Here is a 27,722-nt window from a genome sequence, read left to right as displayed (position 1 = left end):
CCCGCAACCCTAGGATCCTGACCTGAGCCGAAATCAAGAGTCAGATGCTCAAGTGACTGAGCCACTCAGGCGCCCCTCCTGCCTGGAATCTTAGAGCTTAGTTGTTGTGTCACATGAGGCGGCAGATAAAGTCTCAGGTTAAAATATAACTAAGGGCTCATTTTTTGAGGAAGGAGAGGACCTGGTCCTGTGGGAGCTGTCAACAAACATCCTTTGCTGCCCAAGTCCTGAATGGTGGTACAAAGACACCACCCACTTCAAGAAATGTCAGGCTTGGATGAATCAGTTACTTAGAGCTTGACTTTGTCAAGCTGAGGCAGGGTGGGGCCAGGGGGGAAAATATCCAGCAGATGAAAGGGACTGTACTATTATCTAATAATCCAGTCCAAGAAAATTCATACAATCCAACCAAGTGGTAGAATCAGCAAGAGGAGTGCCCAGAGAAAATCCCCACATTCCCCCAAATGCTATGCCCTTGCACACCATTCTGCCGTGCACATTGCTTGGAATGCCCTCCCTGCCTTTCTCTGCCCAGCAGATTTACCCTTCACAATCAGACTGTAGTATCACCACCTCTATGAAGCCAGTAACTCCCTCTTTATAAGAGTTAGTGTGTTTGTGTGTGCAATATGCATGTATTTGCCTGCCTCCCATGTGAGTCTGTGAACTGAAGCAGGGTCCATGTGTTTATTGTTCTTTGGGTCTCTTCCAGGGTCTAGTTCAGGATTTGGCACATAGTAGGTACTCAATCAATATTTGTTTAATGAGGAATGAATAGACTCAGATGGACAGGAGCAAGTTGCTCACAATCTACTTCAAGATACTATATTCTTTTTGTGCCTCTAGCTCTGCTTCAGACTGTTAGCTTGTAGTGAGAAAGAGGGGAATGGTCAGGATTTTTCCTCAGTTTTTTCCCCTCCTTGCTTCCGTCACTCAAGGTGTTGATATGGAGTGGGAAAGGTCTTCTTTGAACTAGTAATGTCATTGGCTTTATGCTTTCTGCGTCTGGCAGATGTTTATAGCTGTTCCTGTCCATCATCAAAGCTTCATGGGGTACTTTTCCAGGCTCTTTAGGGGTTCCCTGCCAGGCCCCTCTCCTGAATTCCCCTTAGCAAAGGCTTCTCTATTGCCAGTGGTCATTTGTCTTCTTACTTCTGGGGTCTCTTTACCCCTCTAGGAGGCCCTACTGAACAGGACCCAGGACAGGCCTAGGCAGGCTTTCTTTTACTGAGCCCACATCTGGCCTACAGAAAACATTTCTTGACAAATTCTGGGAGAGCATGCCAACCCCAACACAGCAGCACTCTCCTTAGCCTGTTACCAAAGCAGTTATCAGGCTTGTCCCTTGTTGCTAGATTTCCCAGGCAGGAGGTAGATCCAGTCACTATGTTCTCTAACTGCAATGGGGACGGATTTGGTACCTCAAACCTTCTGGAAGTCCCCTCTTCCAGTCACCTGGCTTGAGCCATTAAATCTTCTCCAAGAAGGGTGGAGACTCACAGCCAGAAATAGCTCCACACAAATTTTCTATCCTCCACTCTTTTGACCCCATAGATAAGGGATTTAAGAACTTTAAAATAGATTTTAGGTCATTAGAAAAAAATACATATGGTGTTTTAGCACCTCCCTTTGAAATTTCACATATATAATTTTAAAAAGAAAAAAAGTCAGTCACTCCAGGCAGCCTCTTGGCATGGGGGGTGGGAGGGGAGGAAATATCTATAAATAATGAACAAGGCTGGGGTGCAGGATTCATATGATAGCCCTGGGAGAGGGTTAGGATATTAAAGCATGTTCCCAGAGATGGAATTTGGAGCATAGAGGAAGAAGCCTGGAGGGGACTCATGTTGGTTTTCTTCCCACCGATCTATTGTCTTTCCCTCCAATCCAGCCTCCTTTGAGAACTTCTTCCCACTCTGGTTCATCAGACAGATTTGAACATGGCCAGACTCTACTTGTGTCTGGATTAAGTCTTTTCTCAGAGGGCACTTGGGCCTCAAGCAATTCAAGTGATGTGTATGATTACCAGTTTGTTTGTCCCAAAAGTTCCTGGCACTTTGAAGAGCACTTGAAGGCTGATGTACTTTCAAAGTCTAGAGAACCTCTAGGGGATAATGTTACTCACGTTCACACATCAGTTAACTCTATGTTCTGCTCTGGCCCAGACAAAATACCCAGTTGTACTACTATTTTTTTTTTAATGTTTATTTATTTTTGAGAGAGAGGAAGAGACAAAGCGCAAGCAGGGGAGGGACAGAGAGAGAGGGAGACACAGAATCTGAAGCAGGCTCCAGGCTCCTAGCTGTTAGCACAGAGCCCGACGCTGGGCTCGAACCCACAGACCACGAGATCATGACCTGAGCTGGAGTTGGATGCTTAACCAACTGATTTACCCAAGTGCCCCCCAGTTGTACTACTTTATGTTTTAACACAATTTCCAATGTATTCTGTTAATACATTGTATTAATATCCAATATGAGTACCTAATAGATGTTCAGTAAATGTTTGCAGGGTGAATGAATAAACAAACGAGGGAAAGAGTGAACAAATCTCTTTTACAAAGATTGAAGATCTGTTTGGTGTTAATGCCCATCTACTCTTTACCCTTCATAGGTAGTCTGAAAGCTATATTTACTTCTCATGGTCTTAAAACATATTGTGTAGTTTGCTGATGGATTCTATGCTATTAACCTTCATAACACGAACGCTGACTTGATTCATTATTGAATGGATGCTTATTTAGCACCTACAATGTATCAGGCTCTGTGCTAAATGCTGGGAATAAGTCAGATATAGTCTCCTGTCCTCATGAAACTTAAATTTTAGAGGGGGAGAAAGATAATAAGTAAACAAAAAATGTTAGTAAGTGGAAAATACTATGAAAGAGGGTACTATGATAGAAAATGATAGGATATTATTTAAAATTTTTTTATATATTTATTTTTGAGACACAGAGAAAGCACAAGTCAGGGAGGGGCAGAGGGAGGTGACAGGATTTGAAGCAGGCTCCATGCTGACAGCAGAGAGCCCAATGTGGGTGGGGCTCAAACTCACAAACTGCGAGATCATGACCTGAGTTGAAGTCAGATGCTTAGCCAACTGAGCCTCCCAGGAGCCCTGATAGGATATTATTTTAGATAGCACGGTCAGGGAAGACCTACCTGAGGAAGTATCATTTAACTGAGGACTGAAGGAGGGGAAAGTATCAATTAAGCCTAGAGCTAGGGGAAAACAGTCTAAGTAGAAGGCCTAGTATATGCAAAGGCCCTGAGGCAAAGAAATTGTTTCTTTTCTCTTTATTCCAAATATGGTTGTATTGAACATTCTTGCACAGTACTTGTTGCAGGAGTATTTCCCTGGAGGTGGATTCCCACACCACTGATTCTTTGGATCTTTTTCTCTGTCCAGTGTCTGCGATGTTTCTTCCTTTCTCCCTAATTTGCCTTTCACTTTGGGGAACTCTTCTCCCCTATTTACTTTCTCTTTTTCTCAAAGTAACTATTAAGAACTTTTTGTTGTTGTTCTTATAGGAGAAAAGAAACAATATAGCTCTTATCAAAGTGTTCCCTTCTCAGGTTCCTTTGGCTGCAGATTGTCTGTTTCACTCCAACTGTCCATTCATCCATCCATCTATTCACCCAGTACTTACTGAGGACCTATTTTTGTAGGCCTTGTGATGGGTGCTAGAAATACGCAGTCTTATGCAATGCTTCTCAATCACCTAAGGTATTTGCCAAAATGCAGATTCCTGGGCTCCACTCTTGGTTTACTCACTCCCTATGGGTGGAACCTAAGACTTTGCATTTTAAGAATTTCCTTTTTTTGAGAGAGAGAGAGAGAGAGAGAGAGAGCACACAGAGGGAGAGGGAGAGAATTTCAAGCAGGCTCCACGCCCAGCAAAAAGCTCTCATCTCACCACCTTGAGGTCACGACCTGAGCCGAAATCAAGAGTCTGACGTCCAACAACTGAGCCACTCAGGCGCCCCTGTTTTTGTTTTGCTTTTTAATCCCAACTAAATATTTAGAACCACTGAGTGGGAAAGAGGCAGGTAAATTAAATTTATAACTCTAAGAAAACGTTTTGGTTGATAATGCATTGATAATTTGAGCACAAAATGCTATGGGAATAACACTTGGGCCATAGAGGTAAGAAAGAGTCCTCTAGAGGAAGTCAGGCTTACACAGAAAATTAGACCAACTGCGGTTCTCCGAATGGATATAAGACATTCAGGCAGAGATCACCTTGTGCAAAGACGTGAGTGAACACAGTGCTGCGTGTTCAAACGACACTAAGTTGTGTTGCCTGAGTCGGCTTGGAACTACGAGTTCTGAATACGAGAAACCCCACAACTCTTCACCCTGCAGGTTTTATCCAGATCCAGAGGCTGGTTCCCTCTTTCCTCGTTAATTGCATTCGGATTTGTGGGTGGAGCAGTGAGCAGACGCACGTAGAACTAAGCCCCACACACATGCGCAATGTGTAACCCCGAAGCCAAAAGGGGGATTTTTGAGGGCAAGATTTTTCTGTTACCAAGACTTCCCTTGCTCGAATCTAGCAACCCTGGCTGTCCTCATTTCTGCCCAGGGAATCTTATATCTCTTAATGTAATCCCGCCTTTCCATCTGGGCCACTCCAGTAAGTCGGGTGCCAGTACTCAACATGGCGGCAGGCGCCGAGGTGGCGCAATCCGCTTAGGGGCACGCTACTGGGCGTGGGGGGTGGGGGGAGGGCTCTGCCAGGGCGGGAGTCTGGGGGGCGGGGTCTGGGCCTGGGCCCGGTGCCGGGCCCCCGCCCCCCGCCGGGCCCTAGTGGCTGCATCTCCCGCTCCGGCGCTGAGGATCACGCTGGAAATCGCGGGAGCCGAGCGTGGTGAGGTGGGGCCTCATGGGCAGGCGGGAGGTGCCTGGGTTAACGGTCTGAGGCCCAGAGACCCGCCAGCCTCGGGCGCCTTAGGGAATCCCGTTGGAGCAGCGGCCTCCCGTTTCGGGAGGAACCCGAGGCCCAGAGGGGGGCTGGGACCGGTCCCAGGGATTCGGGCCCCTTGCCTCCGCATCCGGCTGCGGCCACCACTCTGGGCTCCAATCCGTGCAGAAAAGGATCTTCCCGATCCTCGTGTCCAATAACTGACGAGCCCGCTGCGCTCTGCTGCGCGTCTTGTACCCAGTTACCAGAATTTTGCTGCTCCCTCTGCCCTTGGGGATTTGCACGTGATTTGTCCCAAAGCCCAGTACCACTCCCGCCCTACTCCGGAACTTTGGTTCTTCGCGACCCAACTCAAGTATCACTTCCTTGGAAACCATTCCCAACCGCTTTCTGCAGGCAATGTTATCTCACTGCTTGGTTTTTGCACTCGTTGCACGGAGTTAGTTTTCCTGCCCCTCTTTCCACACGTGCACTTGGGCGTTTATGCCTTGCCTTTTTCATCTCTATTATCCAGAGTCTAGTGCTTGATGATAGTAATACTAATATTTTGCTAAATAGTCATAAGTGCTACTAAATGCATTACATGTGAAGGCCCATTTAATCCTCAGCAATTTCATGAAGTGGATTCTGTATCTTCACATTTTATGCATGTAGAAACTGAGGCATTCGTAGATCATTTTGCGTAGTTTCACAGCTAATAAGTGAGTGGGGCTGGGAAATGAATTCTAGGCTGTCTGTCCCTAGAGCATGTGATGATTTCACTAGATTGCCTTTGGGTTTGATAAATGTCTGTTGAATTGGTCTTTACATTAACCCCATGAGTTGTGGAGGCCATCGTTATGATGCACATTTGACTGAGAAGGCTTGGAAAGGAGAATTGATATTCCCAAATGTACAGAGTGAGTTCATGACAAAACCAGGGGTAGAACCTACTGCCAGCCCTCTGTTCCTTCACACTCTACCTTTCTTTGCCCCTTTTCCGTCAGAGAGCTGCAGACCTAGGACTCATCATTTCACACCCTTTAGGAGGTGCCCCTCACAGAACTGTGATTTACTATTTCATTATTTGGGAGGCAGCTTAATGTGATCGAGAGGGCCAAGAGTTTGGAAGCAGATTGGGGTTTCATGCTTGTCTGCTACCGATCAGTTATATCCCTTCCATGTTTTGAGCCTTGTTTTCTCGTCTGCAAAATGAAGACAATATCTTATCTCAAAGGGTTTTTTTTTAAGTTTATTTATTTTGAGAGAGTGTGAGACAGAGCACGTGAGTGGGGGAGGGGCAGAGAGGAGAGAGAGAATCCCAAACAGGTCTGTCTGCACTGTCAGCGCAGAGCCCAGTGCGGGGCTCCAACTCACGAACTTCAAGATCACGACCTGAAACCAAGAGTCGAACACTTAACTGACTGAGCCACCCAGGTGCCCCTTATCTCAAAGGTTTTTTTGGTGAGATTGCAAATAATTGTTTTGAGAGAGTAAAGTGCTATATGATCTGTTTTTTACCTTTTAGAAGGTTATAGAGCTGTCAGCGTTTTGTAAGACCATTGGTAATAGGGGTCGTGTTACCTAATGCTCTCATATTCTTTCATTCATTCAGCCAAATAGTTAATGAGTACCTGCTGTATACCAAGCACTGTTTTAGGAGCTGGGTATATAATGGTCAATAAAACTATTCTTGCACTTGGGAAATTTATATTCTGATAAGTATATTACACGTAATAATCAGATAAGGACAGATAACACATGATAAGGTAAATAGAAATACCAGTGTGTGTGGAGGAGTGGTGGCATTTTATATAGGGTTAAGGAACAATTTTAACTGAGACAGTGACACTTGAACAGAGGCCTGAAGGTGGTAAGGGTGAGCAAGCAAATCAAGAAGATACCTGGAGGAAGAGGCCAGGGGTGGGTGGGTGGCTTGGTGTGTTCCAATAAGAGAAGCAAGGAGGGCTGTGTGGCTGGAGAGGAGTAGGAAATGGAATTAAAACGATTAGAGGCTGGAATCAAATAATTAGGAGCCTGGAGGCCATGATGATGATTTTGGTTTTTACTCTGAGTAGCCATTGGAGGGTTCTGAGTTGCATAATCTGTCACTGTTTTGAAAGGATCACTCAGATTACTCTGTTGAAAAGAAACAAATTCTAGAAGCAAGGGTGGAAGCATTGCTACCGTCTAGGAAGCTTTTGCAGTAATCCAGATGTATTAAGTCTCTATCTCTGGGCAAGGAATCACTCCCAAATTTAGCAGCTTGAAATAGCAATTGTTATCTCATTCAGTTGTGGATTAGAAATCTAGGAGCAATTTAGCAGGGTGTTTTGGGTTTCCGATCTCCCAGGAGACTGCAGTCAGGCTGATGGCTGCACTGCTCCCAGGATGGTTCCTTACTGCTGCTGGGCCTTCTCACAGGGCTGCCTGAGTGTCCTCAGGACATAGGGGAGAGAGTGAAAGAGAGGTCGTAGTGCCTTTTATGACCTTGTCTTGGCAGCCATTTCTACTTTATTCAGCTTCATTAACTTTATTGCATTTCATACTCAAGGGGAGAGAATTAGGCTCCACCTCTTGAAAGAAGGTAAGTCAAAGAATTGGTGGGCATACCTTATTCCACCCCACTCGGGCTTTGCCCGGGATCGTGGTGGTTAGGGGTTGAAATGTGATAGGATCTAGTAGAGCCAACAGGGTTTGCCGATAGATTGGTTGCAGGGTGTGGGAGAATGGAATAAGTATGACTTTAGGCTTTTGGTTTGAGCATTCAGAATGATGGCATTGCGAGGAACTGATATGGGAGAGATTGGAGGAGCAGAAGTTCACTTTTGGACAAGTTAGCTTTGAGGTGCCTTTTAGACACCCATGTGGAGAGGTTATAAGTGTTTAGACTTAGTCGGAGAGTGTGAAATCCCAGAGGGAAGTGTGGGCTGGAGACTTAACATGGCGAGTCATGCGTGTCTAGGTGCTATTTTACGTTATGAAACTGGATGAGGGTGCCTAGGAAATGAATGTAAATGGAGACGAGGCCTGAAGCCTGAGCCCTGGGACCTCCAACCTTCAGATGTTGGGGAGATGAGAAGGCAGCAAAGGAGAAAAAAGGAGAGGCCAGAGAGGTGAGGAGAACAGAAAGGGGCCCCACATAGGACATTTATGTAAGGAGGCCACATGCTAAATTTTTTTGTGTGGAATAAGAAACAGATCATTTCTGCAGACAAATGTATATAGTTTCTTCACTCAGGAAGTAGACTGTTTGTGCTCTTAAGCGGTTTTCCTTTTTTGCTTTAAGTGACAAATTCTATTTAATAAGACCAGTCCCCATCATAGTCCTTGCAGTATGTACACTTCCAAGTCTAGGTGGTAATGCTTCTGTTTGAAACTTTATTTAGGGGCACCTGGTTGGCTCAGTAGGTTAAGCATCCTCCTTTGGCCCAGGTCATGATCTTGCAGTCCATGGGTTCGAACCCCGTTCATGGGTTCGAGCCCCACATGGAGCTGTCTGCTGTTGGCACAGAGCCTGCTTTGGATCCTCTGTCCCCCTCTCTCTCTGCCCCTCCCCTGCTTGCTCTCTCTCTTTCTCTCTCAAAAAAAAAAAAAAACATTAAAATAAAAAGATTTTTGAAACTTTATTTAAATACTGCTTTTGGAGTATTTCAAATGAGGGGAACTAAATACATAATGTAGATCACTCTTCTGTCACTCTCCACCTTAGGTTCAGAGGTCACTGCCCTTCCATTCTGGTTCCTAGTAAGAGGAGGAAGTCAGCCTTGCTCATGTCTGTATCACTGGGGCAGACTGCTAGGAACTGAGCTGAAATTCATGAGCATTTATGAGATACATTAATGCATGAAAGAAGTGGGTCTTTTTCCTTTTCCTGCAGAAATGACTGTCTATTCAGTGCTTTACAATTTCCAAAGCACACTGACATCCATTATCTTATGTGAATGTGATTCAGTCTGTCACCATTTGCCAACTACTGACCTTTTCCTTTTCTGGGGGACACTGAAAGCCACCTTTCTTTTGACACTGCTAGTTTCTTCTCTGACAGATCTTTCCTCTGTTCCCTCCCTCTTTTTATTCTAGTTTTAATGAATTTCGGTTTTATGGGGATTTTTTTTTTTGTTTTAATCATAAAACACTTCAAATCATTTTTAAAATAAACTTTTTTAGATCAATTTTAGATTTATAGAAAAATTGCACAATACAGAGAGTTCCCATATACTTTGCATTCCATTTCCCCTATTAGTAATGTCTTACATTCGTGTGATCTATTTGCTACAATTCCAAATCATTTTTTGAGATAAATGGGGCATATAAATAAAACGAACAAAATGAAGTTACTGCCTTTCTGGAGGCCTCAGTTTCCTTATCTGTAAAATGAGAGGAGGGTTGGACTAAATTTTTAAATAGCTCTAAAGATTTTTAATTATCTGCTAAAGTAAAATAATCATATAATTCTGATATAATCCCGCTCCTTTTTAAAATTATTTTTTACAGAGAGAGAGCGAGTAGGGGAGAGGGGCAAGGGGAGAGACATGGAGAATCCCAAGCAGGCTCCACACTCAGCACAGAGCTTGACATGGGGCTCGATCTCAGGATCCTGGGATCATGACCTGAGCTGAAATCAAGTCAGATGCTCAACTGACTGAGCTGCCCAGATGCCCCTAGTTCCACTGCTTTACTGAAGTATCACTATCACCTTCCCAAATAATGTGTACGTGTTAATAGCAGCCTTCGCCTTAGCCTTATCCTAAGATGGTTTAGTAGGAGAATTCTGGGGAGTGTAGCAGAGCTGCTTATAGAGATAGTAGGTTGAACTATACATTACCATTTTTATAGGTTAAAAAATGGGCACCAAACATTGGGGGGTAGGGGTTCCCAAGAGGGAGGGGAGCCCTTGGGGCCTCTGAGACTCCTACTTCATGCAAAAGCCCAGCCCAGCCCTCACACTATTAGGGGAGAAAAGGCTCATCAGGTCCCATGGAGCAATTCAGAGCTACTCTTGCTGGCACTGTTGGTCCCAAGAGTGGTTTCCTGGCAGGTTTTTGCCTCCAACTAGCACAGAGAGACTGAGCCAGCATTTCACAGAGCCACGGTGAGCTGGTTGACACAGCCCTGGTATAAAGGAAAGGCAGAACGAGAGGATGTTTGGAGTGTGAGGGAAGACTGTATTCACCCGGGTTCTAGGTTAGGAGAGGCAGCCTGGGGTATTGGTGCCACTCTATTCTTCCTGCTTTGTGCACTTTCCTTACTGTCTACTACAGGCTTTGCAAACTCTGCTATCTTCTGTTGCCCAGGAGGTGATGTGAATTAGGAAACTGAGTTTTCCGCTGTAACTCTGTTATTAAAAAAACAACAGCACGGGGGCACCTGGGTGGCTCAGTCAGTTAAGCGTCCTACTCTTGGTTTTGGCTCAGGTCATGATCTCACGGTTCGTGAGATCAAGTGCCTGTGCTGACAGGGAGAGATTCTCTCCCTCTCTCTCTCTCTCAAAATAAATAAACATTAAAAAAAAAAAAAAAAGAAAGAAAAACAACAGCACAAGTGCAAGGATAAATGGCAACTAGAATCTGCTATCAGTGTGAGGAAGAGGATAGGCTAGGGAGCGGGGTGGAGACTGGTGAGCTGGAAAGCATATGCCTTGTCTAAGGGAGTAGATACTTACTTACTTACTTACTTACTTATTTATTTTTGAGAGACAAGAGCATGAGTGGGGGAGGGCAGAGAAAGAGGGAGACACAGGATCCAAAGCAGGCTCCAGGGTCTGAACTGTCAGCACAGAGCCCGATGCAGGGCTCGAACTCTTGAACTGTGAGATCATGACCTGAGCTGAAGTTGGATTTTTAACCAACTGAGCCACTCAGGTGCCCCAGACACTCTTCACTGCAGCTGGTTGTTGCCTTATAGGAATGTGAGTCCTGGGTCACTAGATATTCTGATTTTCCAAAGGAGCCAGAGGTAAGAATTTTTAAAAATAACTTAAATTATTATTTTTTATTTGAGAGAGAGCAGGGGAGGCAACAGGCAAAGGGGAGAGAGAGAGAGAGAGAGAGAGAAAGAAAATCCTAAGCAGGTTCCATGTCCAGCGAGGAGCCTGATGCAGGTCTTGATCCCACAACCTTGGGATCATGACCTGAGCCAAAATTAAAAGTCAGACACTCAACCGACTGAGCCACCCAGGCACCCCTAGAAATAAGACTTTTTATATGTGTTCTCCCAATGGTAAATGTTGATACCTAATTTTAACTCTTAAAAGCATGATATAGGCCACATAATGGTTGAAAAGAACCAGCAGGCCACATTTGTAACCTCTGCTAAGGGTTTAGATCTGCCTGGAGTGAGGCCCACATGCATTTCTTCAACCTACTAATGACCAAAATGAATTAGACAGCTTCTGCTTTTAAGGAATTCACAGATTAGTAGAGAAGATAGATAATAATGATAAAATGTAATATAGACATTAGACTCTCTCTCTGTATTATATATAGTTATGTACAAATGTCTTCTGTATAACAGTGTCATATATGTGCAAGTACATATATACATATATTTATGTATATATAGCTATAAAAGTGATTAACTCTTCCTGTGTACATCTGGCCTGACATGATAAGAGGTGGCATTTGAGCCAGGATGTAGATCAACAGTTTGGTGCATGAAAGGGATTTGGGGCCCCTGAAATTCCCACTGTATATGCAAATGTTAGATTTCCATTTGCTGTATATACTACTTTCTTCAGATGTTCACACTGATGGTCTGCTGGCTAGACCAAGAGGGCAGCTCTAATATTCCGTTTTCTTGATAGCTAATTGGAAAATCAAATATTCCTTAACCCTTCTGGTGGGTGTCTCATGTCTCAGGGTTAATAAAACGAGAACTCTAACCCACCCGCCTCCTCCCACGTTATCATGTGCTTTAGAGGCCTCAGAAACTCAGAGGTCACATAGCTGGGAGCCCTAATTTTTGGATGAGGAGACTGGAAGGAAAGTAGTATGTCCAAGGTCACTGAGCCCATTAGAGGCAGAGCTTAATCCCAAACTCTTCCTGACCACTGTGCCTCTCTCTCTCCTGAATATCTCTCAAGGTCACTGGTTAGGCTGGTCCCCCTCCCTCTCAGCCAGTCTCCCCTCCTCCCCCACAGGTGGCCCATTGCCCTGTTTGGCCCAGCTCCTGGAGGGTGAGGAGGGTTTGCTATCCTACTGAAGCTGATTTTCCCTCCCTCTCTTAATGGATCCCCTGTCTGAAATGCCTGCTACTCCATTTCTTTGTCAGAGAGTCAGGCTGCTTGTATTCAAATCCCTAATCAACCAAATGCCAACTGTACGAACTTGGACAAATTGTTTAAGCTTTCTAATTTTTTAACTGAAGCTTAACCTTGTAAGCCTCAATTTTATCATCCATGTACAAAGAGTTATAACATGATCTACCCTGAAGTGTAATAGAAAGGTTTCGAGATTCTCATGGTGACAAAAATGACATAGTATGTGTAAAGCACTTAACAGTGTGACTGACCTGCAGACATACTTAACATGTATTAACTATGATGATGTTGAGTCCCATAGCTCACAGATCCCCAGAATGGGTTAAATGCCCTTCCACTGTTTTCCCATACTATCCTATAATGTCTCCGTTATTATTACACACACTACGTTGTGTCATGATTGTGTCTTTCTCCCCTACTAGACTAGAAACACCTTCAGTGATTCATTCAACAAATGTTTATTAAGCACTGTGCCAAGCACTAGGGGCACAATGGTAAACCAGGAACTCTTGGTCTAGTGCAGAGTTCCAGAAGACATGCCAGGAAACACTGGTCCTGTGAGCTTGTCTCATGGTCCAATGAATTTGGCAAATGATACTTATCATAGCCTCCCTGCTCCTAATCCTAGAGATTAGGGTCCATGTTAGTATTTTAAAGGTGCTGATGGGTCCTATAGTAAAGGAACCCACTTATCCAGCTTTGCCGGATAAGTGAGCATTTGATGAGTAAATTTGAATCACCTAGACGTTCCTTTCAACTCTGTGTGTTTTGGTCCCCAGCTCAAGAGGAGGTCCAAGTGGCACAACAATGATCAGAGACCTTACTGGGAGTGAACAGCCTCTGGCTGAATAGGGGCCTGAGGGCTTACCTGTCTGGTGCCCCCATGGAGACAGGAGGCCCTGGCTCGAACAATATGAAGCCCCAGTCACTGCAGCTGGTGCTGGAGAAGCAAGTACTGGCACTACAGCAGCAGATGGCAGAGAACCAAGCCATCTCCTGGCGGAAGCTGAAAAGCTCCCAGGAGGCCCAGCAGAGGCAAGCAGCCCTCGTGAGGAAGCTGCAGGCCAAGGTGAGGCAGCTGCCCTTCCAGAGAGGCGGAGAGAACACCTCTGAGCACTGGGTGCTGAGGTGGAACAAGGGTTACAGGAGACAGGACAGCCTCTCCCATGATGCTCACGACTTCACAAGAGATACATCCTGTCCCTTTAAAAAAACATTTTTTTTAATGTTTATTTATTTTTGAGAGAGACAGAGACAGAATGTGAGCAGGGGAGGGGCAGAGAGAGAAGGAGACACAGAATCTGAAGCAGGCTCCAGGCTCTGAGCTGTCAGCACAGAACCCCACTTGGGGCTTGAACTCACAGACTACAAGATCATGACCTGAGCTGAAGTCGAACGCTTAACCAACTGAGCCACGCAGGCGCCCCTATCCTGTCCCTTTTAAAGATGGTGGTCACAAGGGCTAACTTAGTTGTCTATGTTTGCTCTCCTAGGATAGAGCTAGGACCTGAGCCTGTGTTTTCTGGTTCCAAAGTCCATAATCTTACCTCTCCAATATGAGAGGCATAGAGAAAGTATTATTAACGGACCAGATAGAAGCAACAAGATGTTCTGGCCTTACCTCACTGTTATCACTCGGACCCTGTCCACAGCAGGTTTGCCCAAGATCCTCCAGGGACTTTGTTTTGGGCTGTTTGTACCAGGCTTGCCCATTCCCCACATCCTGCTCTGTTTGCCTCAGGTGTTACAGTACCGGACCTGGTGCCAAGAGCTGGAGAAGCAGCTGGAAGCCTCTGGGGTGAGTGAGGCTGTTTTGGGTTCCCCTGAGCCCTCAGTATGCTTGTAAGGAAGGCCTTGTTTGCTGGCTAAGGGAGGTTGGGGTGTGATAAGGCAGTGTTTGGTGGAAGTCTTTTTCTGTGTTCAGCCCCTGAGAGCTTTATCACACAGATACTTTCATTGGACTAGCTATTCCGGGCCTGTCAGACGCCAACCCTTGGCTCTCTAAGGACAAAATGCAGCTTCGGGAGACTTAATCAGATTGGAAAGGATGTGGAATCAGAAGGAAGAAATGCATTTTTCCTCCAGAAGGTGTCAGTGTTTATCTGTCTTAGCAGTGGGCCTTTGCAGGCCTAAAAAACATGTTTGTGGCAGAGGGATTTATTTGTGCCGTTGGCTGGGTTGACCTGGCTTTGAAAGACCCATTTGCCTTTGTTCCAGCTCTCTCTCGGCATCTTCTCACATTACTCTCAGGAAAGTTCTCTCAGAGGAGGGAAAGAACCAAAACTTACTGAGCACCATTCTATGTAGGCCAGGCACCATTCGGCATCGTCATGTTATGATGTCACTTAACCTGCAAGGCAGCTTTCTGAGAGGAATGGTAACTCCTTCATTTTGTAGTGAAGACTTTGTGGCTCAGAGAAGTTGAATAACTTCCTGAGGTCCAAAATGTAGTGTAGTAGAAGTCAAGGCCATTAGTGAAAGATATATCTTATGCTTCTTAGGTTGAAAACTCTTTTCATTACCAAATGCCACCTTTGAGGAGAGGTCACTGGTTCACTTTTAGAAAAGGGGATGCAATGGATTTACCTTCAGGATGTAGCGCTCGAGAAAAGAGACATATTGCTAACAGAGGAGAGAAGGAATCAAAAGAATAAAAAGAAGGAATAAAAAGATTGTGCAGAAGGGGGCATCAGGGAATTGATCTGAGTGGTCTTCTCTTTGGAGGTAAATAAGACTTGTTTCTGTCTGGCTAAGGGACCAATCTCTCCGAGGTGGGAAAGTGTGGAGGAGCCAAGCCTGGAACAGCTGCTGGTCCGATTGGAAGAGGAGCAACAGAGGTGATGAACCCCATGTTCTCTGGCTGGGGGTGATGCTGGTAGCCAGTGGGTTCTGAAGGCTGAGAGGAAACCTCTGCCCTGAGGGCTAACGTGGATAAAACCATGCACCTCAGCCTTAGCCCTCCAGTTCCGGGCAATGGAAAATTCCAGTGTTTGTCATCTTACTCCAAGAGGTCCGAGGGTTGGATCAAGCCTTTATTTTGCACTTGTTCCCGCCCCTCCCCAGTGCAGGTGTGAGAGTCTAGCAGAGGTGAACACCCAGCTTCGACTGCACATGGAAAAAGCTGACATGGTGAATAAAGCACTTCGGGAAGATGTGGAAAAACTGACAGTGGACTGGAGCCGAGCCCGGGATGAGCTAATGAGGAAGGAGAGCCAGTGGCAGATGGAGCAGGAGGTAGGAGGAATAAGGGGCTGTAACCACGAGGCTGGGGGGGCTTATGCTTGGGGCACCACCATCCCGGTCAGTGCTGGGAAAGGTTAACTTAGGAACCTGGATGGAAGCTGAACTGTTGCTAAAGTCCCTGAGCCTCCTCCCTACTCGGGCCAGCCGCTTTGCCCTGCTGCGGCTCTCGGCTGACTACTGTCCTTATCTACCTAGTCGAGGTTTTGCTGGCAAGTGAAATGACACTCAGGGCAGCTCTGTCCCTGCATAAGTGGCCAGCTTTGGTTTTAGACAGAGCTGAAATCTCGCTGACTCCCCTCTTCCGGAGGCGTGTATATTTAGATGCTCAAAAGGTAGCTAGTAAACCTGAATGGAGAAGAAAGAACAGATACAGACCTTGAGGAATTTTCAGATCCCAGCTAATGAAACTAATGTCTCCTAAGCCTTTGCTGCATGACAGGTATTTTGTTTGGTGATTTGCATGTGGTATGCCCTTGAATCTTTATTCTAAGTCGGTGGTAATAATGGCAATGGTTCCCGTTTGTTGAGGAACTACTGTTTATCTTTTTATGATCAGCTCAAAGGAAGGTCATATACCATCTCAGGCCCTTTGACCTCCTGAATACCACTGATAACTTTATTAAACTCTTAAGCGTGACCTGAATATAGGTACCCAGTCGTAAGCTGTCTCCCGTGAGTCCGTCTTTCCCTACCCCGGGGAGCCAGGAGGAGTCCTAGACTCCTGCGCTGGCAAAAGACAGACTTCTGCCCTTTGATATGACCTGGATTTCTGAATATGCAGTTCTTCAAGGGCTACCTGAAAGGGGAGCACGGTCGCCTTCTTGGTCTGTGGCGGGAGGTGGTGACCTTCCGACGCCACTTCCTGGAAATGAAGTCAGCCACTGACAGGTTAGTGTGGGGATAAGAGGGGGGGTTTGCCCCTACTGATTCTAGACTTAATGAGAGTGGGCTGCTGTAGAAGTGGGGGACAGGGGAAGGGGGGGTAGAAGAGTGGGTGGGGAGGAATGATATTGTTGGATTCAGATGACTTTCCCCAGAACCTGCTCCTCAGGCTTCCCTGGGCCTGATCTCCATGCTCCCTTCCTCGGTCCTTACTGGAGTCTGCTCTTTCCTTGCTTGTACTCAGAGATCTGACAGAGCTTAAGGCTGAGCATGTGAGGCTTTCAGGGTCCCTGTTGACCTGTTGTCTCCGCTTGACTGTGGGTGCCCGGTCTGGAGAACCTGATGGATCTGGGAGACTGGATGGGAGTGAGCCAACTCAGCTGCTGCTTCTACTAACCAAGACCCAGAAGCTGGAGAAGGAAGTCCATGAAAGGAGCCAGGAGTTAATACAGCTGAAGAGTCAAGGGGATCTGGAGAAGGCTAGGCTGCAGGATCGGTGAGATGGGCTAGGGTCCTAGGAAGGGATTGTTGAGGGTGTTGACTCCTTTAGAGAGATAGAGATGGGTGGTGGGGGGTAGAAGGTGTGAAGAGCATTCCTCCCACAAGAAGGAAGTTGCGGAGGGAGTTTAGTTTGGAACCCGGTGCCCCAGTTGAGGCCATGTCACTGTCCTCTGCCCTCAAACCATCCTGCAGCTCAGTGTCTCTTCATGTTGATTTATAGAGCTAGCTACGACTGTCTTCAGTCAACACTAAACTACTCACCATTCCCAGAACAGCCAAGCTCTTCCACGCCCCCCTGCCTTTGTACATGCTGACCTTAGCCTGGAAGGCCTCTTTCCCTTCTCCCTCCGCCTCATCCTTTAAGGCAAATGTCACCTCTTCTGTGAAGCTTTCCCTGACCTCAGTAGCCTGTTGAATTACTATGCCTTGGTGTGGTCTTTTGACCTGCTGGTTATAATATTGATCTCACTGTTTCTCACTGATTATTAACCTTTTTTTTGTTGTTAGGTTCTTCTGTTTTTTGGATTTTGATAAAATAGGCTTTTTAAAAATAATGTAAGAAGGGCAGAGACATAAGCAAAGAGCCCCATTTGAATTTCAGTGCAGAGTTGGGTTTATACCCCATGACTAGGGTTGTGTCACCACCTATTGGTGGTGTATGTAAATAGCAGTCTGTTTTGTTCTGGGTTGTGAAGCGCCGGGAGGCGCCGAGGACAGAGACCACGTCTTAGTACGTTTATGTCTCTAGTGCTTTGCACTTCATCTGCCATACACTAACATTCAGTGGATATTTGTTTAAAGATACAATCATTAAATTAATGGCCATACGGTGAATAGAGACTCTTAGAGATGATACAGAATATAATTATTAAGACTAAAAAAAAAAAAAAGAAAGAAAAGAAATTTAACTCCCGGATAGCATTCATTCAAGAAATACTTATTTAGGGGCGCCTGGCCAGCTCAGCTAATAGAGCATACGACTCTTGATCTTGGGGTTGTGAGTTTGAGCCCCATGTTGGGTGTAGAGGTTACTTAAAAAAATACAATCTTAAAAAAGAAAAAAAGAAATGTTTATTTAGCTACCCATATAATACCAGATACTGAACTCCAGGATATAGCATAAAGTGATAGAGATGTATGATGATTTCCCTGAACCTTAAGGTTAATGTCACAGAGGTTGACCATAATCTTCCTGAATGGCCCCTCCTCTTTCCTTATCAGAGTCAGACCCTTGGGCTGGAGGGACCTTGGGACTGTCCAATGTGGCAATTCTGATGTTCTTATTGGCTTCAGGGTGCTTGACTTCAAGATCAAGCGGGGCCTGGAAGGGCCCGGGCCAGGGCTTTCCTTCAGCTCTCGGGCCCCCAAACACGTGTTCCAGCCTTGAGATGTGGTAAATCCCTGCATGTGTCTGAGTGGCTTTTGACTACCCCCCCAACCCCCCCAGTTCAAGACTGTAGTATCATATGGTCTTCAGGGAGTGCAGGGGCCAGGGGCACCCAAGTGACTCTGGGGAGGCTGTAGTGGGAATGTAGTGGAAATGTCTGGGGCTGGGGCGTGCTGCATAGTAGCTCTGTCACCTCAGTGCACTGCCCAAATGACAGTGCTGTGCTCTTCTCTTCAGGGTGACCGAGCTCTCTGTTCTACTGACCCAGGCTCAGAAGCAAAATGAAGATTATGAGAAGATGTTAAAGGCTCTGAGAGAGGCAATGGAGATCCTGGTACCTGATCCTTTGTTCGGGAAAGTTGGGAGTAGGCCTATAGGTTCCTTGTCCTTTATGGATAGATAATCCAAGATACCAGTTAAATGTTCCTTGACAAAATGCTAAAAAATAAATCTTGGCTGAATCTGAATATTTATTCATTCATTCATTTTTGCATTCACCAGTAAATACTGTCTACCATCCCTATATATTCCTGGGGAAACTACAACGATGTATGCATGTGGTGTGTCCTCATCAGAGAGAGTGGGACATACATTAAGAGGCACCTGGCAAAGGATGGGGATGTGTGATTCAAAACCTAGTCATATGGGAAACAACTGAAGAATATGGCAATGGTTAGCTTGGAGCAAAAAGGGCTTGAGGAAGATATGATGGCTGCCATCACAAATCTGAAGGACTGACATTGGGGAAAAGAGTTGACTTGTTTGATGTTTTCCAGGCGGGCACAAGCAATGTTGATGACTAGAAGTCACAGGGTGGTAGAGTTTGTCTAACAGCTAGAGCTGCTCAGTAGGTGAACAGTCTGCCCTGTGGAAGAGTGAGGTTTGTGTCTCTGGCTTCACGTTTGCCAGAGATATTATCAAAGGGACTCTCTAAAGTTGGACGTGAGAACCTCTGGCTTGATTCCACATTTCCTTTCGTTTCTAAGAATTTTGATCTCTTTTATTAGGCGGGTCCTGTATGCCTATCCTCATGCAAACCCCTGGTATTTTCTGAGCTGGCATCTACAGGGATTCAGAGTTGTTTATGCCTTTTTGGTTCCTTTTGATCAGGAATTTGCAAATTCAAATGTGCATAGTATCCAGATAATGCCAAAGAATGAAGTGGGTTCCCTTGTAAGGATTTGGGTTTTCTAGCGCTATCGTAGTTAGTTTTGAGTACTACAGGGGACACTTGGTTTCAATATTGAGAAAATGACAAGGCATAGTAGAGACTCCAGACCCTAAAGAATACATGTCTCATCTGGAGAAGACACCCACTGTTCAACTTCAGGAAATTATTGCCATGTAGGAATGGGGGCTGGTCTGGCCCATCTGTTAACTTTTTATTTTTTATTTGTATTTGTATTTCTTTCTTTTTTTTTTTTTTAAGTAGGCTTCACACCCAGCATGGAGCCCAATTCATTGCCCAAACTCACGACCCTGAGATTAAGACCTGAGCTGAGATCAAGAGTCGGATGCTTAACCAACTGAGCCACCCAGGCGCCCCTAGCATCTGTTAACTTTTTGAGAAAAGCCAGAAAGTCAGAATTTCTCAATTCATAAAATCTCTCAATGTATAAACGATGGTTCAAATTTTGTGTAGGCCAAAGAAAACACAAATGCAGGTCTGTGTCTTGAGGTCTTCGCTAACAATATGATCAGAAGGAACTGAGGAAATCTTGAGTCTTCAAGTTTACTAGCTCTGAGGCTTAGGGGTTTCTCTTGTCTCGCCTTAGATCTCAAGCATCTGTTTGCTGTACAGAGGCAGCTGCCATTCTCCCTCCAATGATAGCTGATATTCATTGAGCATTTCTTTTGTGCCAGGCACTATGTTGAGTAATTTATATGCATCTTTTTCATTCAAGCCTCAACAAAAATGTGTGAAGTGGTTGCTGTTAATTATTCCTATGTTAAAGAGAATGAAGCTCATAGAAGCAGTTGCCTAAGGTTACCAATCTTAGGAAGGTGATAGAGCAAGAGCTCTAATCCAGGCCGTCTAATTTGGACCTCTGACTCACTCAATCTGAACTCTTAATCACCACATCACACTGTCTTCAGAGTCCTGGGACATTAGTACCACTCACGTGTGGTCAGAGAAAAAGTGGGGTTGACAGAAGAGACAGAATGAGATTCTGGTTGATTTGGAGGGTGGAATGATAGATGCTTCTGAGAGGTTGGCTCACAGCTCTATCTTTTCCCTGTTCAGGAGAAAAATCATGCAGAATTAATGGACCACGAGGCATCACTTAGTAGGAATGCCCAAGAGGAGAAGCTGTCTTTACAGCAGGTGATCAGGGATATAACCCAGGTACTGGTAAGCCTTCTGTTTGTGGTAACTGGGCTATGGCTCACTCCTCCCCAGGCCTCCATGTCCTCTTAGTCATGCTTAGATATTCACTCTCTGAGGTACTTGGGCTTAGGGACTTCGGGTAACGAGTTCTCTGAATGTATTTGAAGACTGGCACCCTAAGGGGTAGCTAAGCATTCATGTGCTAGCACTGCCTGCTGGAACAGGCCCTCTTAGTGCTGGCTGCAGTTCTCAGGCCGGTGGCTAGATTCTGGTCTTTGTTATGTTGGTATCCCCTTTCTTCATTTCTTCATTTATTATTACCTCAGAAAGTGCTCTTGTTGCTAGTCCTAGGTTTGGGTGACCAAAGGTAAGGAGTTGGAGAAATCAATCCTTTTTGCTCTTAGATACCCTCCTCCCAACCCCCAGGGAGAGGAGCTGAGAAGGAAAACATCAGGTTGGCCCAGCCTGTAGTATCACGTCTTCTGTGTAGACTCTAGGCCTTGGTCGGCAGGGTGGTGACTGTGCTGTGGTGGGTTTCAGGTCATAGTGGAGGAAGGGGACGGTATGACCCCAGGCTGTGGTCACGAGAGCTCCTTGGAGTTGGACCCTAGTGGCGACTCCTCCCAGTTTGATTCCCAGGACCCAGGCAAGGCTCTTACTCTGGTGCGTTCAGTGGTGACTCGAAGACGCCAGGCTGTGCAGGTGAGAGCCCCACCATTCCTCCTCAGCCACAGGAGTAGGTGTCTAAACTGATTTGCGCCCCAGGCACCCTCCTGGCCTGGACTGCCCCTTTCACTATGTTGACTAGTCATGAGGTGTTTGATCAATACCCCCAAAGTGCTCTTTAGAAGCTCTCAGTGTCTGCCCAGTTGTACTTGTGGGTAATGGGCACCATTTTCTGTGCGTTTCACTTTGCACGCAACTTTCGTATAGCATTACACAAAGGTATGCAACTGGAGCCCTGGGACACCGTGGGTAAGTGTTCCCCAGCTCTGATGGTCCCAGCCACACTAAACTATCTCCATGACCGCCCCCACTCCCCCAATTCACATGTGAAGATGATGGACTCTGAGACTCTGGGAACCACAGAAGCCCAGTAATCTTTGATCCTCTGTCTTCTCGACTGGCTAAAACTGGCCACATCTCTTTTTTTTTTTTTTTTTTTTAACGTTTATTTATTTTTGAGACAGAGAGAGACAGAGCATGAACGGGGAGGAGCAGAGAGAGAGGGAGACACAGAATCGGAAGCAGGCTCCAGGCTCTGGGCCATCAGCCCAGAGCCCGACGCGGGGCTCAAACTCACGGACCGTGAGATCGTGACCTGAGCTGAAGTCGGACACTCAACCGACTGAGCCACCCAGGCGCCCCTCTTTTTTCTTTTTTTAAATGTGTATTTATTTTTGATAGTGAGAGCAGGAGCAGAGGGGGGCGGAGAGAGGGAGACAGAAAATCTAAAGCTGACTCTGTACTGACAGCAGCGAGCTTAATGCGGGACTCGAACTCATGAACCGTGAGATCATGACCTGAGCCAACCGACTGAGCCACCCAGGCACTCCTTGACCAGCCAGATCTCTATTCTTAGCTCAGCCCCCTTGCCCAGCCCCACTCTCAGGCCCCTGATGCCCCTCCTTTGCTCTTTCCTCTTGCTCACCATCTCACTTCTGTTACTCTCCCTTCCCAGGACCTGAGGCAGCAGCTTTCTGGCTGTCAGGAAGCTGTGAGCTCCTTGCGGAGACAGCATGATCAGTGGGAGGAGGAGGTCAAGGCCTTGAGACAGAGGCTGCAGAAACTCACCGGGGAACGTGACACTCTGGCAGGGCAGACCACGGACCTCCAGGGAGAGGTGGAGTCTCTCAGCAAGTAAGCAGAAGGCTGTTCATCCCGCCCCTCCCCCCGAAGTGACTCTGCGGTCACACAGTTCTGGGCTGTCTTGCTTTGTGTTCTGCTTATTCCTGCTCACTCAGTTTTGGATCTTTGTGATGACAAAAACAAACAAACAACAGTTTCCCGCCTAAAAGGAAAGATGAGGGTTTTTTTTTTATGTTTATTTATTTATTGTTGAGAGAGAGAGAGAGAGAGAATGTGAGTGAGGGAGGAGCAGAGAGAGAGGGAGACAAAGAATCCGAAGCAGGCTCCACGCCATTAGTGCAAAGCCTGACGTGCAGCTCGAACCCACGAACCGTGATATCATGACCTGAGCCGAAGTCGGACGCTTAACTGACTGAGCCACCCAGGTGCCCTGGAAGATGAGGTTTTTAAAGGAAACAGACACCTCTGTCCTTTGACCCTGTGACGTCTGCTTCCGGGAAGGATTTGAGGTTCCAAGGTTTCTGCTCATCTCTGGACTCCATGTTCTAGGGAGCGAGAGCTCCTGCAGAAGACCAGGGAGGAGCTGCAGCAGCAGCTGGAGGTACTGGAACAGGAGGCGTGGCGACTGCGAAGGACCAACATGGAGCTTCAGCTGCAGGGGGACTCTGCTCAGGGCGAGAAGGAGGAACAGCAGGAAGAGCTGCACCTGGCTGTCCGTGAAAGGAAGCGCCTGTGAGTGACCAGTCCCCTCCTTCCTAGGGCTTGATTTTCCCTTCGGTTCCACACCCTCCTCCACCCCACCCCCATCTCTTAGGAAGTGGAGTGAATCACAGCCGGGCGTGCAGTGGGCTCACATTAGCTTCCCGCTCCTTCTTTTGCAGAAAGATGAATACAGAAAGTTCACCCAGGCTTTTCTGAGCACCCATAAGGGCTGCGGGGGATACAGAAGCAAATAAGACACAAGCACTGATCTCAAGCAGTTTGTGGTCTACTGGGGGAAAACAGACAAGTAAATAGCAAACTGTGCATGAGGCCAGATGAAGTATGAATGAGATAGAGCTTCAGGCTGGGTCCTCTGGGAGCATGGGAGTGAGAGTTAACAATTGAAAGTTTCATGGAGGAGATGGTGGCCTTTGAGCCGGGCCTTGACATGTTTGATTGTGGAGAGTGGGAGAGGGGCAAAAGGGACAGATCAGCAAAGATGTTCAAGGTGGGCTGGGCTGGGTGAGGGGTAGGACTTCATTCTGGGAAGTCATGGAAAATGAGTTGGTCTAGGAAGGGAATTCCAGAGTCAAGAGACCAGCTAATCTGTAAATTCCCCTATATAACGTCATAGAGAAAGCAAGGACTTTCGAGCTGGCAAAAGTGTGGTTTAAATTGTGGTCCTGCCACTTGGGCAGATTACTTTATTTGTAAGATGGAGATGATAGTATTTACCTTGAAGGAACACAGGGAGATTAGAATGCTGTTTTGCAAAATGCTGGCATAGAGCCTGGCATGTGGTATGTCTTCAATAACTGGTACCAGTTACAATACAGGTACAGTTACACTTTTGGCATATGTATCCCCCTCCTCTCCTGTGCCCTAGCTCCTTGCAGCCAGTAGGCATGAAAGGACTTCTGTAAGGGTCATGACTCATGCAAGTAATGGTCTCCCCTGTATCAAGGAGGAGGAAAGACAACCCACAAAGATGATTATTTGTTTTTAAATTTAATTAGTGTGAATCGATAATACATTTATCAATATTTATAACGATCTGGGGGCGACTGGGTGGCTCAGTTGGTTAAGCAGCCAACTTCAGCTCAGGTCATGATCTCACAGTCTGTGGGTTCAAGCTCCGCATCGGGCTCTGTGCTGACAGCTCAGAGCCTGGAACCTGCTTTGGATTCTGTGTCTCCCTCTCTCTCTCTGCCCTTCCCCACTCATTCTTCTCTCTCCCTCTCTCTTTCAAAAATGAATAAACATTAAAAAATTTTAAAAAAATATTTATAACGATCTGAAAGTCAAAGCTACTTAAAAAGACAAACACAGAGATACACCTCTCTGCTTCATCCATCCCATTTCCCTTCCTTCCCATTTAGATTGCTCTCTTGGGGTGCCTGGGTGGCTCAGTTGGTTAAGCATCCTCTTGATTTCACCTTAAGTCATGATCTCACGGTTTGTGGGTTAGAGCCCCACATCAGGCTCTGCGCTGGGCATGGTGTCTGCTTAAGATTCTCTCTCCCTCCCCCTGTGCCCCTTCTCCCCTCAAAAAAAAAATAATTAATTGCTTTCTCTTTATCTTTCCAGCTACTTTATGCAAATATATGTATATATTCTTATTTCTCCCAATTTCTTGCCTTTTTCACTGTATATGTCATGGAGGTCATATCAGTTTTTAGAGAGCTTCATTCTTTTGCTTGGCAAAGGTAATTACACTCCTGTTCCCTTCTGGAGTGTGACCACTCCCTGAGATGGCCCCCAGCCTCCTCTCTTTCCATTGTAGTCAGGAGACGCTGGCAGGCCTGGAAGCCAAACAGTCCGAATCACTCAGTGAGCTGATCACACTTCGGGAAGCCTTGGAGTCCAGTCACCTGGAGAGGGAGCTGCTGAGGCAAGAGCAAACAGAAGTGACCGCGGCACTGGCCAGGGTGCGTGGGCCTCCACCCCTCACTTGCTGGGTGGTGTGGGTGGCTTGGAAAGTTATGTTTCTAGGCAAAGGCCATGCGGCCTGCCTCATTCTTCACCCTTCAAGTCTCGACCCTTCATATTTCCTGCATCACTTACTAGTCTCTGCTTTTGGGTTCTGTCCCTCCCAGTGTACTCTACACTGGAGTTAGAATGCTTTTCAAAAGTATAAATCTGGTTACATCAGTCTCCTTCCTGTAACCATTCAGTGGCTTCCCAGCTGCTTGGTGCCACATTCAAAGCCCTTTGCCTTCTGACTTCCTCCTCTGTCTATAACCTGTCCTAACTCCCCATATACCTGGACTCCTGCCACAGCTTCAGTTTCGCCATGCATTTTCATGACTCTGCTGCTTCCCACGTACTCTTCACTTCCCACGGACTGCTTCTTTCCTCTCTCTCTCACCACAAACCGCTTCTCACCTCTCAATACCCAACTTAATCGCCAGCTCTCCTACCAAGCACTTTTGGCTCCCCCAACCTCAACGAATGCCTTTTTTTTTTTTTTGAGTTTCCAGAGCACTTTGTGCTGACATTGTGTGTGAAGTCATCACAGCGATAGTTGTTTCTACATCCTGATGTCTGTGCCTCTGTACTATGAGCTCCTCTCTCACTTCTCAATGAATGAACAAAGGAGTGAATGAATGAAGGGAAAACTTGTTTCAAATGTAAGGGAAGGATTGGAGCGTTAACTGATCTCTGTACAAGGACGGCAGCAATTGTTGGGGATGTGAGCTGTTCACCGTGGTGGGAAAACGTGAACATGGAAACCCTTTAACTCTCTTTGTTTTTAGGCAGAACGGTGTGTTGCGGAGCTGTCTAGTTCTGAGAACAGCCTGAAGGCAGAGGTCGCCGACCTTCGGGCTGCAGCTGCAAAGCTCAGTGCCTTAAATGAGGCTTTGGCCTTAGATAAAGTTGGACTGAACCAGCAGCTTCTCCAGGTGAGCACAGATTTCTCTGATCCACAGAGTAAGGGCTGGGCCCTGACAGAAGGCAAGCCAGTGACTGGTAAAGCTCACGCCCATGACAGGGAAGAGTCCTTAATGGATCAGTGCAAGATGGATCAGTTCCCAAATGTGGTCCTAAAATGAGCAAAAGAAACATTGACGGAACAGAGGGCAGCAAAGACTATAAGGCCTGGGCTTAGCCGTTAAAAATAGTCTGCTCCCACACCTACAGCAGAACCACCTTTGGGCTGGAGGGTAAAATCTCCAGGGCTGGGAAGGAGGCCTGTGTCCTCTGGAAGGAAGACTCAGTTTTTAATCCCATTGTGTGAGATAATAGCAATCTCGAGAAAAGGATCTGCTAAAGAGCCTACATCTCAAAGAGTGTGTTTCTTATAGGTTGCAAAGTTAACATGTCTCTTCACTGCTCCTATTCCCTTGAGCCCTAGAAATGTTCCAGATTCCCTTTATTCTGAATTCTTTAAGAGTAGGGTTTTGCCTTTTTAATCTCCATCCCCAGCATCAACCCATCTAGTACCTGGAAAACAGGCACCAGACCAAATGAATGCATAGTCCCCCTCTCTTACAAGCCCTCCTGTGTTTCTCCTATAAGTCATAGATTCATGTCTTACTTGGACTTCCGTCTTAGCACTTGGTCTATAAACTGTAACCATTTGTCTTTGATGCCTTTCCCCTTTTGACCAGTAGTTGGAACAGGAGAACCAATCTATGTGCAGCAGAATGGAAGCAGCTGAGCAGGCAAGAAGCACTTTGCAGTTGGGCCTGGCAGAAGCCGAGAGGAGTAGGGACGCCCTGCAGGAGAAGAACACTCACCTGGAGGTTCAGCTGCAGAAAGCAGAGGAGACTGGGGCTGAGCTGCGGGCAGATCTCAGGGGCATCCAGGAAGAGAAGGAAGAAATTCAAGAGAAATTAAGCGAGGTGAGAACACAAAACTGATACATCCCATTAAGATACCACACGTACTCAATGTAGAAGATGAAAACTCAACAGAAATGATTCAGGAAGTGAAAAGGTCTTACTTCCTAGAAGTGACCAGTATTACTGGTTTCAGGTACATCTTCCCTTTTTTTTTTTTTTAACCTTTTATTTTTTATTATTTTTGAGACAGAGAGAGACAGAGCATGAACAGGGGAGGGTGAGAGAGAGAGAGGGAGACACAGAATCTGAAACACGCTCCAGGCTCTGAGCTGTCAGTACAGAGCCCGATGCGGGGCTCGAACTCACGGACTGCGAGATCATGACCTGAGCCGAAGTCGGACGCTTAACCGACTGAGCCACCCAGGCGCCCCATATCTTCCCTTTTTTAAAAACAATTCCCAGGGGCGCCTGGGTGGCTCAGTTGGTTAGGCGACTGACTTCGGCTCAGATAGTGATCTCACCGTTCGTGAGTTCAAGCCCCGTGTCAGGCTCTGTGCTGACAGCTCAGAGCTGAAGTAGGCCTGGAACCTACTTCAGATTCTGTGTCTTCCCTCTCTCTACCCCTCCCCTGCTCACACTCTGTGTCTCTTTGTCTCTCAATAATAAATAAACGTTAAAAAAGGTTTTTTTTTAAACAATTCCCATAAGAATCCTTCAGATTCCTTACTACTTCACACTTTCCAGTTTGAATTAGATGCCTTTTCCTGGATGCTCTAACAGTACCTCCTGCATGTTCCAGCTGCCACAGCCTTCTCACTGTATTATAATTATATGTTTACAGTCTCCAGCATTAGACCAAAAGCTCCTTGAAGGCAAGGCTGTGTCTTAGTTGTTTTTATTCCTCCCTCTTTTAGCACAAT

General features: G+C 46.3%; 1 protein-coding gene across 4 annotated transcripts in view; it reads left to right on the top strand.

The window, feature by feature from the left end:
* Positions 1-4,740: 4,740 nt before the first annotated feature.
* Positions 4,741-27,722, top strand: part of CEP250 (centrosomal protein 250) — a 51,488-nt gene continuing 28,506 nt past the window's right edge. The window contains exons 1-15 of one of the 4 annotated variants that reach the window (XM_043602542.1): positions 4,741-4,875; positions 12,944-13,233; positions 13,906-13,962; positions 14,919-15,001; positions 15,233-15,398; positions 16,189-16,295; positions 16,534-16,785; positions 18,415-18,511; positions 20,423-20,524; positions 21,047-21,208; positions 22,188-22,366; positions 22,865-23,047; positions 24,801-24,945; positions 25,774-25,920; positions 26,632-26,862. In XM_043602542.1, the coding sequence (XP_043458477.1) occupies positions 13,048-13,233; positions 13,906-13,962; positions 14,919-15,001; positions 15,233-15,398; positions 16,189-16,295; positions 16,534-16,785; positions 18,415-18,511; positions 20,423-20,524; positions 21,047-21,208; positions 22,188-22,366; positions 22,865-23,047; positions 24,801-24,945; positions 25,774-25,920; positions 26,632-26,862 (2,097 nt within the window). In that variant the 5' untranslated portion in view covers positions 4,741-4,875; positions 12,944-13,047. Of the gene's footprint in view, positions 4,876-12,943; positions 13,234-13,905; positions 13,963-14,918; positions 15,002-15,232; positions 15,399-16,188; positions 16,296-16,533; positions 16,786-17,905; positions 18,184-18,414; positions 18,512-20,422; positions 20,525-21,046; positions 21,209-22,187; positions 22,367-22,864; positions 23,048-24,800; positions 24,946-25,773; positions 25,921-26,631; positions 26,863-27,722 lie in introns of those variants that run through there. The other 3 variants (XM_043602541.1, XM_043602540.1, XM_043602543.1) reach the window with 3 other exon arrangements.

The sequence above is a fragment of the Prionailurus bengalensis genome, chromosome A3 (genome assembly GCF_016509475.1).
Source record: "Prionailurus bengalensis isolate Pbe53 chromosome A3, Fcat_Pben_1.1_paternal_pri, whole genome shotgun sequence".
Lineage (NCBI taxonomy): Eukaryota > Metazoa > Chordata > Mammalia > Carnivora > Felidae > Prionailurus > Prionailurus bengalensis.
The sequence above is the reverse complement of the archived record's forward strand: the minus strand, read 5'-3'. Positions and strand labels throughout refer to the sequence as shown.